The following is a 16,690-nucleotide window of genomic DNA, read 5'->3' on the forward strand; positions in this document are numbered from 1 at the left end:
ATGTGACTTAATTACATGTAAACATGACAGTTATATGTAAACATTTAAAATACTTCTGCAAGTAACAATACCAAATGTAGAAAGGTGTAGAAAATAAATCATACATCACAAATTGCTTTTAGCAACAATGAATTAGTCACAGTCAATCTTATAACTGTCCTCACTGATGTCAACAATATTAAAAAAAAAAAAAAAAATTAACATTGAAATGTACCATTTCTACTCAAATCTAAAATGACTTTGAATTAAAAATGAGCCCCCAATAATTAGATTCTATACATGGAAAATGTTATAAGTTTGTTATAATTTTCCACGTATAGAATTTAATTATTGGAGAGTCATCTTTAATTCATTCCTTCCACTGCTGCAGGGGGGTGGCAGGTGGTATGAGGAGGTCAAGCAGTTTAGCCCCTTCTTGTGTACCCTCCCCCCCCCCCCCCCCCCCCCCCCCCCAGGTCCCTCACCTTCCCCCAGCCTCTGTTCCCTGCTTTTCTTCCCTAGCATTTGCTCCACACCAGGAGGCTCTGTCCCTGTTTTAGCCTACACTGAGCATGGCCCCAGCCAAGCCCCCCCCATAGCAATTATGTGGGCTGTGCACTGCTGTTATAGGGCTGGGCTGGGGCCATATTCAGTGTCCCAGGCTACAGGTTGTATTGAGGCTGCAGGTTGCATTGAGCCTGCTGGTGCAGACCAAGGGCAAGAGGGGTAGGGGGAGATGGGCAAGCAGAGGAGCAAAGGCTGCTTGGGGAGGGGGAGATTGGAAGAAGCAGCTGCACAGGGGAGATGATGCAGTGCAGAGGTGTCTGGGAGAGCTGGAGAAGCAGGCAGCAGCTGCAATTATGACTCCAATCCTAGGTAGGAGCTGGAGTCCCACAACAGCCACCTTCCCCCCTACCACCTTTGTACTTGATTCTGAGGGGCTTTTTTCCCCCCCCCCCGTGTTAAATGTGAAAGTCCTCATCTTGTAGTCAAGTAAATACGGTACTTAATTTGGGTGTTTTGTTTCAGTGGTCAAAGACAGACTATGTTCCTGGTGGCATTGGGTAAAGTAGCAAAATGGGGAATAAGTTAAATAATTTCTCGTTAGCAGAAAATACTAACAGTACTTTAAAAAAGCTGAAAAGTGAAAGCAGGTGCAAAGTGATGCATCTCCTTTCTGTGTTTATGTGAATGATTAATAGGAAACTGACATTTTTTCTTTTCAGAATAAGGTGGAAGGTCTACGGGAGAATCTTTATTTTCCCTCTAAGGAGAATCTTTCAACAATGTTGGAACTCATCCTGGAACACACAGAGGACTTTACTGATTCTGCCTATACCAGCCATGAGCACAGAGAACGCATTTTGGAGCTGTCCAAGCAATCTAAAATGGAACTAGAGCATCTGGTTTCAGTGTGGATGCAAGCTGTAAGAGTTTTTTAGCAAAGTAAATCTTTTCATCTATACTTTGGAAAACAAGGCATATTTTTACCTAGTAGTTTTTGAGGGTGAAGGTTTTTAACATTAGAAATGTACATGTTATATCAAAAGAGCAGCTCAGTAGAGGTCCTCTTCTCTAGCTTCCCCCTGAAGCTTGTTATGCTCTTGATGTGCTTGTTTTTCATAAATTTTCCTCCCACTTTTATCCCAGCTTCATAATGTTCTGAATGCTGATCACTGATAGTTGTGTATTAATTTAGATGGAATAAATGGGCGCAGAGAATCAGATGTCAGCATGACCTTGTCATTGCACAAATGGGTTTCAAGTATAGGTAATTCAACTTACTTGATCCCATGGCAATAACCAGTGTTTAAATTATTTTAGTCTTTTATTAAAGATGAGAAATGAAGGAATATTATTGAAATAAGACTGAAAAATTGATATATTAAGACTTTTTCATTGTAACAGTATTGTCTTCCCGTTTAGCTGTAAAAAGCATTTACAGAGGAAAACCACAGCCTTGTAGATGGTATTAGGATGGTAATAACTATGAGACTGTTGTTATTAACACAGCCTTAGCAACTCTGTGAGATGGCAAGCTTATACTGGCATCAGGCTGCTCCAGGCATTACTTTCTGCCTGCCATTTGGGTCATAGGCTTATAGCAGAATTGCAAAAGAAATTGTCCTGAAAGATATTTGAGAGACAGGAAAGAAGAAAAAAGGTAGGGACGGAAAAGAATATATGAAGAGAATAACAGCAGGAAACCAAATATCATGTTCTAAGTCAGGGGTTTGGGTTGTAGCCGTAGGCAGACAAGGTTCCTTGGGTGAATTTGATATCTTTTATTAGACCAACCCAAATGGTTGGAGAATAGTTATTATTCAGCTGCTGAAACTTCCTTAGCCTGACGAAGGGTTTTTGAACCCGAAAGCTTGCTTAATAAATATTCTCCAACCATTTGGGTTGGTCTAATAAAAGATATCAAATTCACCCAAGGAACCTTGTCTGCCTATGTTCTAAGTCAGTGATTCTCAGCCAGGGTATCTCTTGGGCATGTTAAGTGGGCGCAAGTGGTGCCTTTTTTGTAAGAGGTAGTCTCTGGCTTGCTCTGGAAACTGTATAGGCACTCCTTGATTTTCAGATGCTGCTGTGCATCTTGGCCATAGTATCTTTTCTCATACATGGAGAACCTTTGAATGTGGGACTAACCATCAGAATAACCCTTACCATAACTATCACAAATGTAACTGATAAGATAAATGTATTAGTTTTGTTCTGGCCTTTTCTAATAATCTGGAGATTGCAACGCAGCCTGAATATGCTGCTGCTTTGCCATGAGGAACCACTTTTCACAGTGGCTTTCTTCTCAGCTTGAAGATTTAATCTGTGAATTGGGTTTTTCATGACAGTCCTCTCTCCTTACTGTTATACTCTTTCTCTTTCTTCCTTTTCTGTCTCCTCTAGCAGTCTATATACTAACTGTGAGCTATGGGGTTGGAACACTGCAGCCTGAGTACAGACATGCCAGGTTCTTAAAGTGGCTGCATATTGCCATCAGCTGTTGGAGATGAGTGACCAGTCAAGTCCCCACAGCAAACAAAGCAATGTCCAGCACAGAAATTAACTTGGGGGAATTGTCCAAGTACAAAGTGGCTCCATGTACTTTCAAAAGTATTAAACCTGGCACTCCTAGCCTCTCCAGTGGTGCTGAATTTGACAGTTTTACATTCTGTGCTGGTAACATTCAGCCCCTTGAACCAGTGCATTCAAGGGTGCTGCTCCAACTAGAGAAGCTGACAGTTTTGAATGCAATATTGTCCCCATTGCTCTTTTGAATTTTCTGGTCTTTCCAGTCTTTCTGTGGGGAGTATTACATGCAGCCTGAATTGCTGACTTTTATTTCTTCACTTTGTGTGACTCCACAGGTTTTGGACAAGAGCTGCTAGCTTCAAACATGAGTTGTCTCTCTGAATACACTGTGTCCTCTTAAGATTTTACTCCTAAAAAATGTTTCTAAGTGAAACAGGCCTTTACTTTACACCTCTCAGTTACCTCCTTGGGTGATCAGACACTGCAGCCAGGAGTTCTTAGTTGTTCTTGAATCTTGTTCTTAGTTCAGTAGTTGATTTTAACAAGCATGTAAATTATAAATAATCAAGGAAGATAATTGCCTTGTGTAAATCAATTCAGTGTTGCCACTGGAGGAGATGACATTCTATGGTCAGACAAGATCACTAGCTATTAAATAGTTTGGTGTAGAAAATAAAACAAAGTATTAGCAAAGAACCATGAGAAGATTGTGCTTGTTTACAATCCTTAGGAAAAAATTAATATATAAACACAACTGCAGTAAAACAAAAACAAGGTGATAGCCTATTAATAAAGTGTGAGAACATTGTCATAATTGTGGCACTTTTGCTACAGAAAGCATTTACTACATTTTCTGTTTGAAAAACTGTTTTGCAGGACTGTTCCAGAAAGGTGATTATTGCCTTGAAGGAGATTGAATTATACAGATTCTGAATAATTCAAGTTGCTAATATATTTTAAAGGTGTAGCTCAGGGGTGTCAAAGGTATGGCCTGTAGAATCATGTCATCCAGCCCCTGCTGCTGCCCACGAGTCTCACAAGTCTTGGGGTGTACTGGATGGCATTGTGCAGTGCCTGCGGAGTGGTAAAGCAACAGCCATGTGCAGCACAGCCCCAGAGCAGCCACATGCAGCTCTGGGGTTGTGCTGCACATAGCAGGGGCTCTGGGGCAGTGTGGCATAGCCCCATGGTGGCTGGAGCAAGACCAAAATGCATGGCCAGGCAGAGGATCCAGTGTGGTGTGTGGACCAGCTCCACACTGCTCATCTGAGTTTAAGTTTGCTACCTCTGGTGTAGATTATTTTGACTGGAGAATTGGTGAATTTAAGTAGTAGATTCAATAGATATTTTCAAAACTTCAGAGTCTGTGAAGAGGATAGTATGGTTAAGATGGGGGAATCTTGGTTCAACAATCACCACATGCAAGGTGTGAATTTAGGTGTCTACAGACCCCAGGTTGGGGTTGAGAGGTAGCTTTCTTGGTGTGAGAGATGCCTGGCAATCGCACGCTTCAGGGCCAGAACAGGAGTTTTTTTCTTTTTCATTAATGTGTTGTTGTTTTTTCTTTCTTTTTTTCACCTTGCAAATAGATAGCTAGAGGGAACTGCTAAAGCACTGGTCTGTCTGAGCTTCCATCTTTTTCAAGATCTTAGGTGCCTCAAGCTATCCAACAGGCATCTCTTTTTAGCAACACTGCTTTAAGGATAGATAGATAGATACATGCTGGGTTTCTGAGGTAGTCAGTTCAGAATTTTCCCCCTGCTGATGGTTTTGAACAATAACCTAATGGAGAGGGTATTTGCCCAGGTGGTGGGAGGCTTGGTTCTGGGTCCCCTCACTCTGAAGAAAGTTGAACCTAGATAACTCTGTTACCTGCTGAATGCCCTTACCACCAAGTTATGGAAGACTAGGAGAGGGCACTCCCCTACTCCTTCTGTAGTAGCTGGGCCACTGGGCAGACAAGAGCATAATCATGGTGCCAGAAGGAGAACGAGCCAGATGGAGGCTACCTGTGTAACATAATGACTAGGACACTCCCTGAAGAAGTTCTTGATTTTGGTTCCTGCTTCCAGCAACATTTTTTTTAGACTTTTGATTCAGTGACAAGTTGTCTAGTGGTAATGAATTCTTAAGATAAAATGCATAACAATGCTTGTTTCTTTTATGTCAGTGAAGACATTGCAATGAAAACAATTCATTAAAGTATCCTTGGATAATGATACATGGTTTGGGAGGGGGTTTGTTTTTACTTTTTTGAGGGGGAAGGGTTGGGATTTTTGGTTTGTTTATTTTTTAATTTTGATTGTCTTTTGCTTATAGCAGAACCAGAGAATGAAGGACATTGCAGAAGACTTAGAAGTAGCTATTTTAAAAACATGCCAGTGCATAAATGAACTTAAAAGAGAAGTAAGTACAGCTTAAGTAGGCATATGCTGAAGTAAATTTAGAATTTTTGCATGGGAAAATGTGAGAATCTTGCAAAATAAAGCCCTGATCCTGAAAAGGCTTAAACATCTGCTTAAGTTTCTGCACAGTGGGCACGTTTACATGTGCAATTAATGCTATATGGGTTTGCTGTGCAGTAATTTACTGTTCAGTAAACCCGCTCTGGGCAGGCATCTGCACGTTCAGCCATTTGGAAGCAAATTTGCTCCTCACAGCAGAAGCCTGTCCCAGGTATTCTTCAGCCCTGCACTGCTCCCTGAAGCAACCAGAGGGAGCTGGAGGCTCCCGCCACAGCTGCCTGGGGGCAGGGACCCCCTTTAAAAGCCAGCCCCGTACAGCTCTCCCTGGCTACCTGCGTTTCTGGCCCAGAGCAGTCTGCAGTGTGTTGGCACAGCCCTCGGTGAGTGTCACCAAAGCCTGTGCCCACTGTGTGATGGCTGCGCCATCCCCAGGTGCCAGGAGTGACATCCCACACCTTGGGCTCCTGCTTGTCACCCTGCTCACCATGCTTCACTGCTGTGGTTACCCTGCCTCCTGGCTCAGGTTAGTCTCTGCCTGCTCCAACGTGCTGCGCAGCTGCATGGCCAGGATCATCACTGCATCTGAGGCCACTGCCCCAGCTCTGATACCACCCAGACACCAGCAGGGACGCTGACGACATGCATGAGGATGCCGATACTGGTGCTGTTCACGAGTTGCTGTTGCTCCAGCCCCACCATCTGTGGGCCTGTTCCGCCAGTCAGGATTGGTGGCTGCATATCATCCAGCGTACCTGGGACAACGAGCAGTGGCTGGAGTCATTCCTGATGACCTGGGCCACCTTCCAGTCATTCCTCAATCAGCTCCACCTGCATCTGGAGTGGCAAGCCACCTCCATGAGGCCACCCCTCACTGCAGAGACCTGGCTGGCCATCACCATGCTCAAGCTGGGCACACCCATCAGCCTGTGCTACACTGACCACCTCTTCGGTGTGAGAAAGGCGACCACCAGGGAGGTCATCTTGGAGCTGTGTGGTGCCCTCCAGGATGTGGTGAACAACCCCTTGGAAGTGATGGCAGAGTTCCACATCCTGGGATTCTCTCAGTGCATTGGGGCCCTGGATGGGACCCACATCCCCATCACCTGCCCACCCTGTGGCAACCATCCCTACTACAGATGGTGGGGCTTTCATTCCATCATGCTGCAGGCTGTTGTCAACCACTGGGGTGCCTTCACGAATGTGAATGTTGGTTGGGCTGGCAGGACCTGTGATGCCTGCGTCTTCCCTGCCAACCCTGGTGGAGAGTGGGCACTTTGCACCAGGTGTGCCGAACCTCCAGCTGGGCGAGGTGATGGTCCTGTCTCCTCATCGGGGATCCCGCCTCCCCACTCCTCCCCTGGCTCATGTGGCCCTATACCAGCCAGCTGGAGGGGTACCTATGCCTACACGTCCCTGCCCTCCCACCACAGCTAAGGACAACATCGCTGCCAGCATCAACACGTTTCTATGTGTGTGAGAGGCCCATGGCTGCCTAGCTGAGGTGGCACTGGCTGCACAATAAAGTTTTGCAATGACTCCTGCCTCCCTGCATGCTGTGGTGGGGAGCTCCAGGGACCAGGAGGAAGCTTGGCCAGGCTGGGCAGGGAGGGGGACCAGGGGCAGGGGAGGGCAGGGCAGGGCTCTTCTCCCAGGGTGAAGCTTACTAGGTGGGTGTGGCAGGCATGCCCAGCAGCTTGAGTCTTTCCCCACTGGTGGTGACTGTGCAAATCTCAGTGGCATCCTGGGGTGCAGAGGCGCAGCACCTGGCTGGCCAGGCAGGGGTCTCTCTGGGGAGAAGCTGGAACTCATGAGGGTGGGTGGTACCATCTCTAGGCTTCCCTCCTGGGTGAGGCTGTGCACCCGGAGCTGGGGGGCAGGCACTTGCCCTGGGCTGCCAGAGGTGCTGGATGATGCTGGGAGTGGGGATTGTGGTAGGACATGCCCCTGGTGCCCCAAGGGGCCCTCCGCCACTGACTACTCATTGCTGCCACCAGGTTGCAGCAGAGGTCCAGCAGGCCACCTGCGCTGGAGAATGCAGTACAGTTCCACCTTGGGTCCCAGGGCACAAGGATGTAATGTAGCTGTTACATAAAGGACATGGCCCTGCAGGCAGCCCCCAACTGGTGGTTGTGGTCAGTGACATGGATCCACTGTGCCTGCAGGGCCTTGCCCTTCATGCACCACTGGCGCACTGACCAGTCGTGCCCATGTTCCTGCTTGCAAACCACTAGGCCTCAGATTCAGTGTTGGAGCGCCCACCCCAGGTGAACTGGCTCTGGACCTTGGCCTTGCCTCACAGTGCAACAGGGTCCACAGTCTCATCCTGGGACCGCTTAGACTCCTGGGATGCAGTGTGTGGCAGTGGGGCAACGCCAGCATGGCTTCCTTTACCACACTCAGGGGCTGCTGGTGAAAGTCCAGGTGCTGCCGAGTCTGGACAGGTGTCTAGAGCACATAGTACAGGGGCACGGTGTGGGACAGGCAGGCAGGTGGTGGGGCTGGGCCAGGAGTCGGCATCAGTTTCCATGCAGGCAGCTGTGGCTGGCCTGGGGCCACTGCTGCTGGACTCGTGCTGTGTTCTTCAGCACAGGTGGCTGGCCGGCTGGAGCCTCCACTATAACCTGGCAGTGGCAGTGAGTCGTCAGCAGGGGTGGGCAAACTAACCATGCAGTAGACTAATTGTGGAGTAAGTGCCTGTATGTATAGACAGTGACCCTTTACCACATAGTCAATAGTCTACTGCATGGTAAAGTGTTTCATGTAGATGCATCTAGCAAGTAGTTTCACAGGCTATCCGTATTCAGTTTTGAGTAAAATTTCTACCAGTGTAGAAGTAGTATAAAGCACTGTCCTGCAGTTCATTTTGGATAGAAGCAGAATTGAGGGATGAGGAGGAAAATTTTCCAACCATATATGCAAGACGTCTACAGGCTTTTTATATATTGCTCATACAGGCAACCCCCGCTTAACACTGTTTCACTTAGCACTATTTCTCTATAACGCTCATTTGAAATTGATACCTGATTTCACTTAGCGCTTACAAGTTTCATTATAACGCTTGCGGTCACCCTCTTGGGTTGTCACATACTTTTAGTTTTGTTTAACACTCGGTTTTTCAGGAACCATTAAGAGCACTAAGCGGGGGTTGCCTGTATATCATACCAGTATCTGAATGCTTCAAGAACTTCAATGAAGTCATCATCTTAATGCTTTGGGAGATTAAAGAATTGTCCCCGTTTAACAGATGCAGAAATGGAAATGAAGTCTGCAGCCAAGTGTAGAGGTACTTGAGAAGCAGGACAGATTAGGTTGCCTGGAACTCTGCTTTTGTGATGAGCCTGCCACTGATTGAGCATGCAATCTTAGTGCACATGTATTATTGCTGATAATACAAGGCTGTTAGTTAAACTGTTATTCCAGGAAATTTCTAATTACGTATTTAGACTGCTGTTAGTGGTTATTCATGCATTTTATTTGTAGCATTCAACAGATGTGTGTAAGGAAGAATGCAACATCACTGTGATAAATAAGGAAAGCTATGAAATGAAATATTCAGGCTTCTGATTGAATTCAGTGTTCTATTTGTTTTTTCACATAGCTTGATGTCATGGAAAAATGAATTATTTTGTATAATGAGTAGGCTTACAATTTGGCTCACTTCTTCTGAGAATAATTGTATATGATGCATGGAAAACTCAAAATAGCCAGTTTTTATAATTTTTGTTAGTGTCTGAGTCACAGCAGCACTAGTACTCTTGTCTGTCCTTTAGACTTTGTGAAGGTCTCTGTAGGTTTGGGCTCTACACAGGAACTAGGGCAGAAGATGTATATTGATCCAAAAATAGATATAACAACCTGGGGCTGCATTTTTTTTTTCTTCCATACCAGCCCCACTCCTTCACTCCTGGGTCTCAGGAATGATTCCAGTATTCCTAATTCCAAATATCAAGAATCAAACCCAAAAAATCTTGAATCAGAAAAGAAGTCTTGTTTCTACTGTCTTGCTTCTGTGCCTGTAGGATGCTATGTGGTATATTTTCCAGCTTTTCTCTGCAACTATCAGATAACTTAATCTTTTAAAATACAAAATTCTCATGTATTCTCTTGTGTCCAGCAAACAGCTTTAAGAAAACACTAAATATTGTAAGATTCAGGACAAAATTGGCAAGTTGGCTCCACTATAATAATGGCCAGGGAAGGTCCCTAATAATGTTATTCTAGTGGATTTATGCTGCTGCCAGACACTTGGAGAATGAGGCTATCGAACTCTAGATTGCAGAGGTGCAGGGTCTCATGAATAGCTTTGGCTTCCTATGGGTCCCATGAGTTAACCAGAATTGGGTGACACATTTTATAGGGAGGCCTGGCCCCATGTTTAGGATCATGTGAAGTGATTTGTATGGAGATCTCCCAAGAGCCTCCTGTAGTTGTCCCCCCTGCCCCTTGTTTCTCCTCTTTCTTTCCACTGGAAGAAGATGGTTTGGGCTTTTGTTTTATTCTTTCGTTTCTTGTCCTAAATTGGATGACAGTGTGGTCATCTTTTTGAGCTCTTCTTTGCAATAGGAATAGTGGGATTATTTCTATGGAAGGTGAGAGTCTTCTGGCATATTATTCCATGTGCTGGGGTACTTATGACTGCTTCAGATGCCAGTGCCTGAATCTGGCTGTACCTCTGCACATCCCTCACCACCACCTATATACAAAACAAGGTCTTCCATGGCCAGGTCAGTTTTGTAAGAGGAAGGGCCACTGATCCATGTTTACACTGAACTAGAAAATATACTTGTACAGCTGGTGTGGAGGAATTATCCTTTCTGGATAATTGTCCCAGAGAAGTAGTCTCGTAGCTGCCTATGCTCAGCTGCTCTCTGTCTGTCCATATAGAGACTTGAATACCCTTATTACATTAGTGAAATGGATTTTATCCTACATATAAGTAAAGTTGCTGAATGGAGTCCCATGTATGTAAGTTATTCTTGGTAGACTTGAAATTTTACACCAGAAGGCTTTTTAGTTTCTCTGTATTCCAGCCTACTTTGACCATCTTCTGGACTTTGCTTTCTGTAAGGTTTTATTATTATTACTATTGCAGATTAGGTTCAGATGCATTGCTTTTTCTTTTAAAGCTTTTTTTTTTTTTTCTTGCCCTTTCTAAGCTTCATAGTGCAGCCACATCAATGGCAGCAGAGCTGTTAAAATACCATGCAGATCATATGGTTTTGAAGACACTGAAAATCACAGGAGTAGAAGGAAATCTGGAAGCTGTAGCAGAATATACTTGTAAGCTGTCAGAGCAAAAAGAACAGCTTGTTGAGGTGAGTTTTAACCATTTTATTTTCTAATATTCAATGTAAAAAGTGACGAAAATTATCCTCTTTTTCAAGTTTGCCTTAGCCAGGTCCCTGGAGGATGCCTCATTCAGCACTGCTGAACTATATATTGTTCCAAAACAATATTTGGGCACTGTATAAGGTAGGTTGACCACATGTCCCAGATTGGTTGGAACAGTCCCAGATTTTATAGGCTGTCAGACTCTCCCAGCCATTGGAGAAGAAAATTAAGCAAAAGTCCTGGATTGGACAGAGCTGTGGGAGGAATCAGGGGAGTGCGTGTTGCACTGTCCTGCCTGACCCAGCTCCTGGGAGCTGTGGGGTGGAGTGTGATGTCGGGGGAGGGGAAAGGGCCAAAGCAGCTGTAAATTGTACTGGGGAGTATGGTGCCTTTGTTACCAGAGCCAGGGTTCTGGGCTGGGGCACAGGCCAGAGGTGGGGTGCCAGCTGGGCTGGGGGTGCCACACAGGCTCTGGATGCCCTGCAGCTGCATCCTGGCTATGTGCTGCCAAGCCAGACCAGCCACACACCAAATCACAGCCCCAATACAGAGCGCAGCCAGGCCTGGCTGTGCCACGCCCTAACCAGGAAGTGGGGGTGGGCGCAAGGCCAGGGCTGGTTATGGCTGCCTGGCCAGCATGTGACGGCAGGTGCCAACACGGCCAGGGCCATGAATCAGCCCTCACAGCGCCCTCAGCCTGGCTAGTGCCCTGCTACCAGCTCCAGCCTGCAGCCCCAGCTGCGGTGAGAGAGGCACCACGTTCCTGACAGCTTCTCTGGCCCTGCCTGCTACTGCACACTGCCCTAACATGTGCGTGTGTGCACATGTGCACTCCCCCTTGCATCCCACCCATCCCAGATTTCCTAAAATAATTATGGTCACCCAGTGTATGAGGTTCCTCACTGTTTTAAACACTTGGACCCTTTGTTATGGAAGAGGATGTACAGCAGCATCCACTTCAGTTCTTCATGTTGCTTGCTGTGGGTAAAGGAGGAGTTCCATTGGCTGTATTTTGGGTCTCCTGTGAGTGCATGGCTGGACCAAGATTTTCATAAATAGTAGTTTAAAATTAGGTGCCAAAATCAAATGTAGGCACTTTATTAATCTTTTTAAAAATGTAATGAAAGCCAATAACTATTAATTTCAGTGGGAGTTTCTAAGGTCAGTAACTCATTCATTCTTATCAAAGGTTATCACTTATGAGCCAGATGAGGACATAGGGTAGATTTAGGAACCTAAATTTAAGCTCCTGTGTACAGAATCCAGTTCTTACAGTTGTCAACAGCAAGGCTTTGATTTTTTTTTTCTCCCACACATGAGAAATCTATGTACAGATTTGAAGCAGACACTATGATATTCACATCTGTGTGAACAAATAGGGAAGTGTTCACTCCCAAACTCCAGTGAGAGATAGTAGATCTTAGGAAAAGATGGCAGTAAGCTCCAAATCTTTCTTGCCCTGCACCTGACAGACAAGAAAATCTGCTTATGGGTAAATGGAGTCATAAACTTCAGGATCAGCGTGTGTGTGGAATCCTGGACAGCAGTGACTCGGAGTGAGAGGTCATTGTTGGTATCTAAATAAGCGTGAATTCACAATGTGACAATGTTTAATAATGGCTAAGGTATTCTTTGGATGAGCAGGAGGAAATACTAAGAAACCAGTATTAATGAGACCATTTTTAGAAAGTGTGGAATATGACTTTGTCTGCACTTTTAAAACAATGGGGAAAAAACAATTTTGAAAATTCTGGCCTGCAAAGCAGCTCTTACAGCAAGAGACGCAACAAACTTTAGGTTTAGAGGCAACCAGATCCATCGTCTTCAATTTTTTGGGGGGGTGTGGTAGGAGGAACATATATTACTAGAGGGTTTTTTAATCTAGTAAAAAGTGTAACAAGGTGCAGTAGCTGATAATTTAAGTCACCACAATTCAAAGTGGAAATAAGATGAAGAATTTTCTCAATGATGGTTCTAAGTTGGAAGAAATTACCATGAGTGTGGTACTTTTTCTGATACGGACTTCTTTTTAATTAACATTGGCTGTCTTTTTAAAAATATGCTTTAGTTCAGGAGTGACCGGTTATGTTACATGGCAAAATTACTAGATGAAACTCTCTGGTCTGCTTTATACAGCAGCTTAGACTAATTGATCATAATAGTCCTTTCTGGCTTGTGGTCTGAGCCACGTGCCCTTGAAACAACCCTGGGCAGCGTGGATTTTCGTAAGATGGCTGTAGACAGTGATTTTTATCAGTATTGTTGTAAGGACTGGGTTGTGAGCAGTCTAGTATAATGCTTAGGCCACTGGGGAAGGGTAGGAGCCAAACCACAGGCCGAGTCAGGAATCAGAGGCCAAGTTTCCAGATCCAAAGGGAAATCCAGGGGCAGAGTCCAAATTGCAGGCCAAGTCAAGGTTCAGAACTCAAAAGCCAGTGCTGAAGTCAGGATGAGTTGGGAGACAGCTGAAGTCAAGGTATGCCAGGAGTCAATTGGAATCAGGAGCCAGAGTCAGGGTTTGCCAAGCTTCAAATCCAGAGTCAGAACCAGAATTAGGGTAAACTTGAAGTCAGAGACCAAGTTCCAGATCTAAGAGGAATATCCAAAAAGCCGGAGTCCAGAAACAGGGTCAGGAAGCCAGAGAGTACAGGGTCAGAGAGACTTACCAGCATAAACATTCAGAAGAACTGTTAGCTTTCCTGCGGGCTGCTGCTACAGGTGGAGCTCAGTAGGAAGGCCACTCTCCCCAGCAGCTAATCAGAAGGCCCGGACAGTGGCCAGTGGTTCATTAGCTGGGGTAGGCTTACCAGTTAGTAAGCCCCAGGCCGGTGTGTTCAAGTAAGCAACTACCTCAGGCTGGGCTGCCTGTTGGGGACCTTTGACGACTGTTAATAATAAATATTTTTGGTATTTTGCTCCAGGCAGGGATGGATAAAAAAAGGTCAGTCTCTGATCATGCTACATGTGTTGTTTGGTGTAGATGAAGAAAACTGGGGAGAAGATGGAGCCAATTTGTTTGTCTTTTCATCCTGAGCAAGCCAGAGGCCTGATGTAGAGACCAGTGCATTCTGTTTCTGGCACATACTGTTTGCGGACTTCTATTTGGAACTGAGCAGGTGACACTGGGCTGCACTGGGCTTACCAGGTGCAAGTTACATCCCTGATAGTACTATACTACAGCAGAATTAATTTAGTTTACTGAGCCCTAATACCAGCTCACATGTAGACAGCGATGTTTTACTGCAAAGCTAATTGGTCTGCTCCGCAATCAAGTGCATGTGTAGATGCACCCTGGGTCTCTTTAAACTCACTCCAGGTTCGTTTGTAGAAGGGCTCAATATACTATAGTAACTATATTGTTGACTAGTTTCAGAATTTGGTAAAAGTAAGAGGTCCAGACACAGTATTTCAACCTGGTATTAACAGTGCTGATGAAAGCACCTTTTGCGAGAGTGTCCCATATTCCATTTGCCTTTAAAGATGGCCTTCCTGATTTGCAATCTGTGATGAGAATGAATGAGTTACTGATCTTTTGCAAGGACAGTGAACCATCTTCTATTGGGATGCTAAGTTTCTGACCATGGCTGTGTGTGAATTCCACCTTTTAACTAGATATGTTCTCAGTGGCTTTCTCAGAACCCCATTCTCATGAAGCTCCAGGATCAAAGAGTCAAAGGGTTGACATGGATGTTGTTTAATCAGGGCTGTGCATTTAGCAAGTCTCCTAGATTCCCAGAAGTGAATCCAAAGAGGCAGGGGTTGGTTGTGCAGTTGCACCCTCCCTTTAATTCTGCTCCCCTCGGTTTAAAACAAACTTCTCAGCGGAGACAGCTGCATTTCTATCCAGGTGGGCTGAGGGAGTCATTTGACTTCAAGGCTCATTATTAGCTGCCTGATTTCTGCTCTTCACTCCCTTTGATGGAGTCAACAACCCTTGATCTTCAATTAATCCAGCTATCCTTTCGTTTACAATTATCCTGGTAATGTTTCTCTGCTAACCCCCCAGGGTGTCCAGTAAAGGTTTGTAGATATCTAGGAACCTCTGCTGAGTGGCTTTGTTCCTAGGGGATTCAAACTCGCAACAAATTGGAATCAAGGGAGGGAGAGGCAGGGTTAAAGGCAAGCCTAGTTATTCAGTGGCTGTGGCACAGAGATCAGAAGCATGAGAAAGTTGCAAAAGGGAGGCAAAGAGGTAAATTACTGCGGTGACCTTTCCCTGGGTTATTTGCAGCAGATGGGGGAGGCTGTGGGAGGCTCAATCAGTGGCACAACCAGGTTGGCATAAAGCCAGGCATGGCCACCCAGGGGGCCTGGTCCCCCTGCATAGGGGCTATGCAAGCAGCTGAAATGTCTTTTCCTGACCCCAGCTGTCTGTTTTTGTGTGTTGAGGGTGAAGGGCAATGGAGGCCAGCTATGGGCATGCTGAGGGGAAGGAAGAAAGTAGTGGGGGGGAGCAGTTACAGCACTGCCATGGTCAAGGAGTTGTGAAGAGTGGGGGGGGGGGGAACTGTTTGGGAAGGGTTTTGAGGGGACCGTGGGGGGCTTTTGTGGAGAGAGGGGCTTGTGGGGTGTGAGCAGGATGGTGAGAGGTCAGGAGAGCTGGGGCAAGATGGGGACAAATCTGTGCAGGGTGCAGTGGGTTCATGGGGGCAGGGTAGGACTCAGTGGGTCATGAGTGGGAATGGTGGAGTCTGATGGATTGGGGCTGAGCATGGGGAATGTATGGAATAGCAGGGGACGGAGTGGAGCCAGGGGGCATTTGAGGTGGCAGGAGCAATGCATAGAAGACAGAGAGAGGCACTTTGAGGCCATGGTGGCGTGTCTGCCACGGGGGTGGTGGGGGTCTTTATGGATTGTATTTCAGGGAGCAGTGCTGTCTGTGGCCAGGCTGGGTGGGGGTAACAGCTGTACTCCTCTAGCACCAGATGCCTGCCCCACTCTGGAGCTCAGAGCCAGCCCTCCCCTCACCCCCAACTCAGTTAAGCTAAATAATGTAGCCCTAGACCCCTAGTGTATTAATAAAGTTGTTTGTCTAGGGTTATGCATTGTGAGCTACCGTGGTTTTTGATAGAATTCTAGAAACCTGCTCCAAAGGGCAAGAAAGGCTTTTCTCTTGGCACAAATGTAATGTCTGTATTTGGCCATAGTGGACTTTAGTAAGGCTTTTGTTATGGTCCCAGAAGAACTCATAAGCAAACTGAGGAAATCTAGGCTAGGTAAAAGTACTGAAAGATATTAGATAATTGACTCAATAATTGCAGGCAAAGATTAATTACAAACAAATTGATGTCAGAATGGCAGGACATTTCAAGTGGCGTTTGCCAGGGATCTGTCCTAGGTCTGCCATGTTTACTAATGATTTGGATGCTGGAATAGAGAGCTTACTGATCAGGTTTACAGATGATGTAAAACTTGGAAGGGCTAAAAACACTTTGGAGGATAGGCAGAGAATTCAAAAGGATCTTGATAGATTGGAGTGCTGGTCTAGAGACAAGAAGATGCAGTTCATTGTAGACAAATATAAGATGCTACATCAAGGGAAGGATAACCAAAAGGGCACGTACAGAATTGGAAATAACTGGCTTTGTGGTAGCGTAGCATTGAAGTGATAGGTGCCATTCTACTTGGCGCTTACTTGGCTTCATTGAGAATAGTGTGCACAGTTGGGCTGCACTTTTAAAGAAGGATGTGGAGAAGTTGGAGAGGGTCCAGAGGCAGGGGATAAAAAGGATCAAGGGGCTGTAAGGCAGACAGTAAGCCGAAAGGTTGAGAGAACTGGGCATTTTTAGCTTGGAGAAAAGGTGATGGAGGTGGGGACATGGTAACTATCTTCAAGTATCTGAAAGGCTGCCATAAAGAAGAGGGCAAACAACTGTGTTCTC

The 16,690-nt window shown here is 45.6% G+C and overlaps 1 protein-coding gene across 1 annotated transcript in view; it reads left to right on the plus strand.

The window, feature by feature from the left end:
• CTNNAL1 (catenin alpha like 1) overlaps positions 1-16,690 on the plus strand; it is a 124,213-nt gene that overhangs the window by 75,539 nt on the left and 31,984 nt on the right. Inside the window, exons 7-9 of the mRNA XM_014595195.3 lie at positions 1,206-1,406; positions 5,332-5,418; positions 10,634-10,792. Coding sequence (XP_014450681.2) covers positions 1,206-1,406; positions 5,332-5,418; positions 10,634-10,792 — 447 coding nt within the window. The remainder of the gene's footprint in view (positions 1-1,205; positions 1,407-5,331; positions 5,419-10,633; positions 10,793-16,690) is intronic.

This window comes from Alligator mississippiensis, chromosome 3, assembly GCF_030867095.1.
Source record: "Alligator mississippiensis isolate rAllMis1 chromosome 3, rAllMis1, whole genome shotgun sequence".
NCBI classification, from domain to species: domain Eukaryota; kingdom Metazoa; phylum Chordata; order Crocodylia; family Alligatoridae; genus Alligator; species Alligator mississippiensis.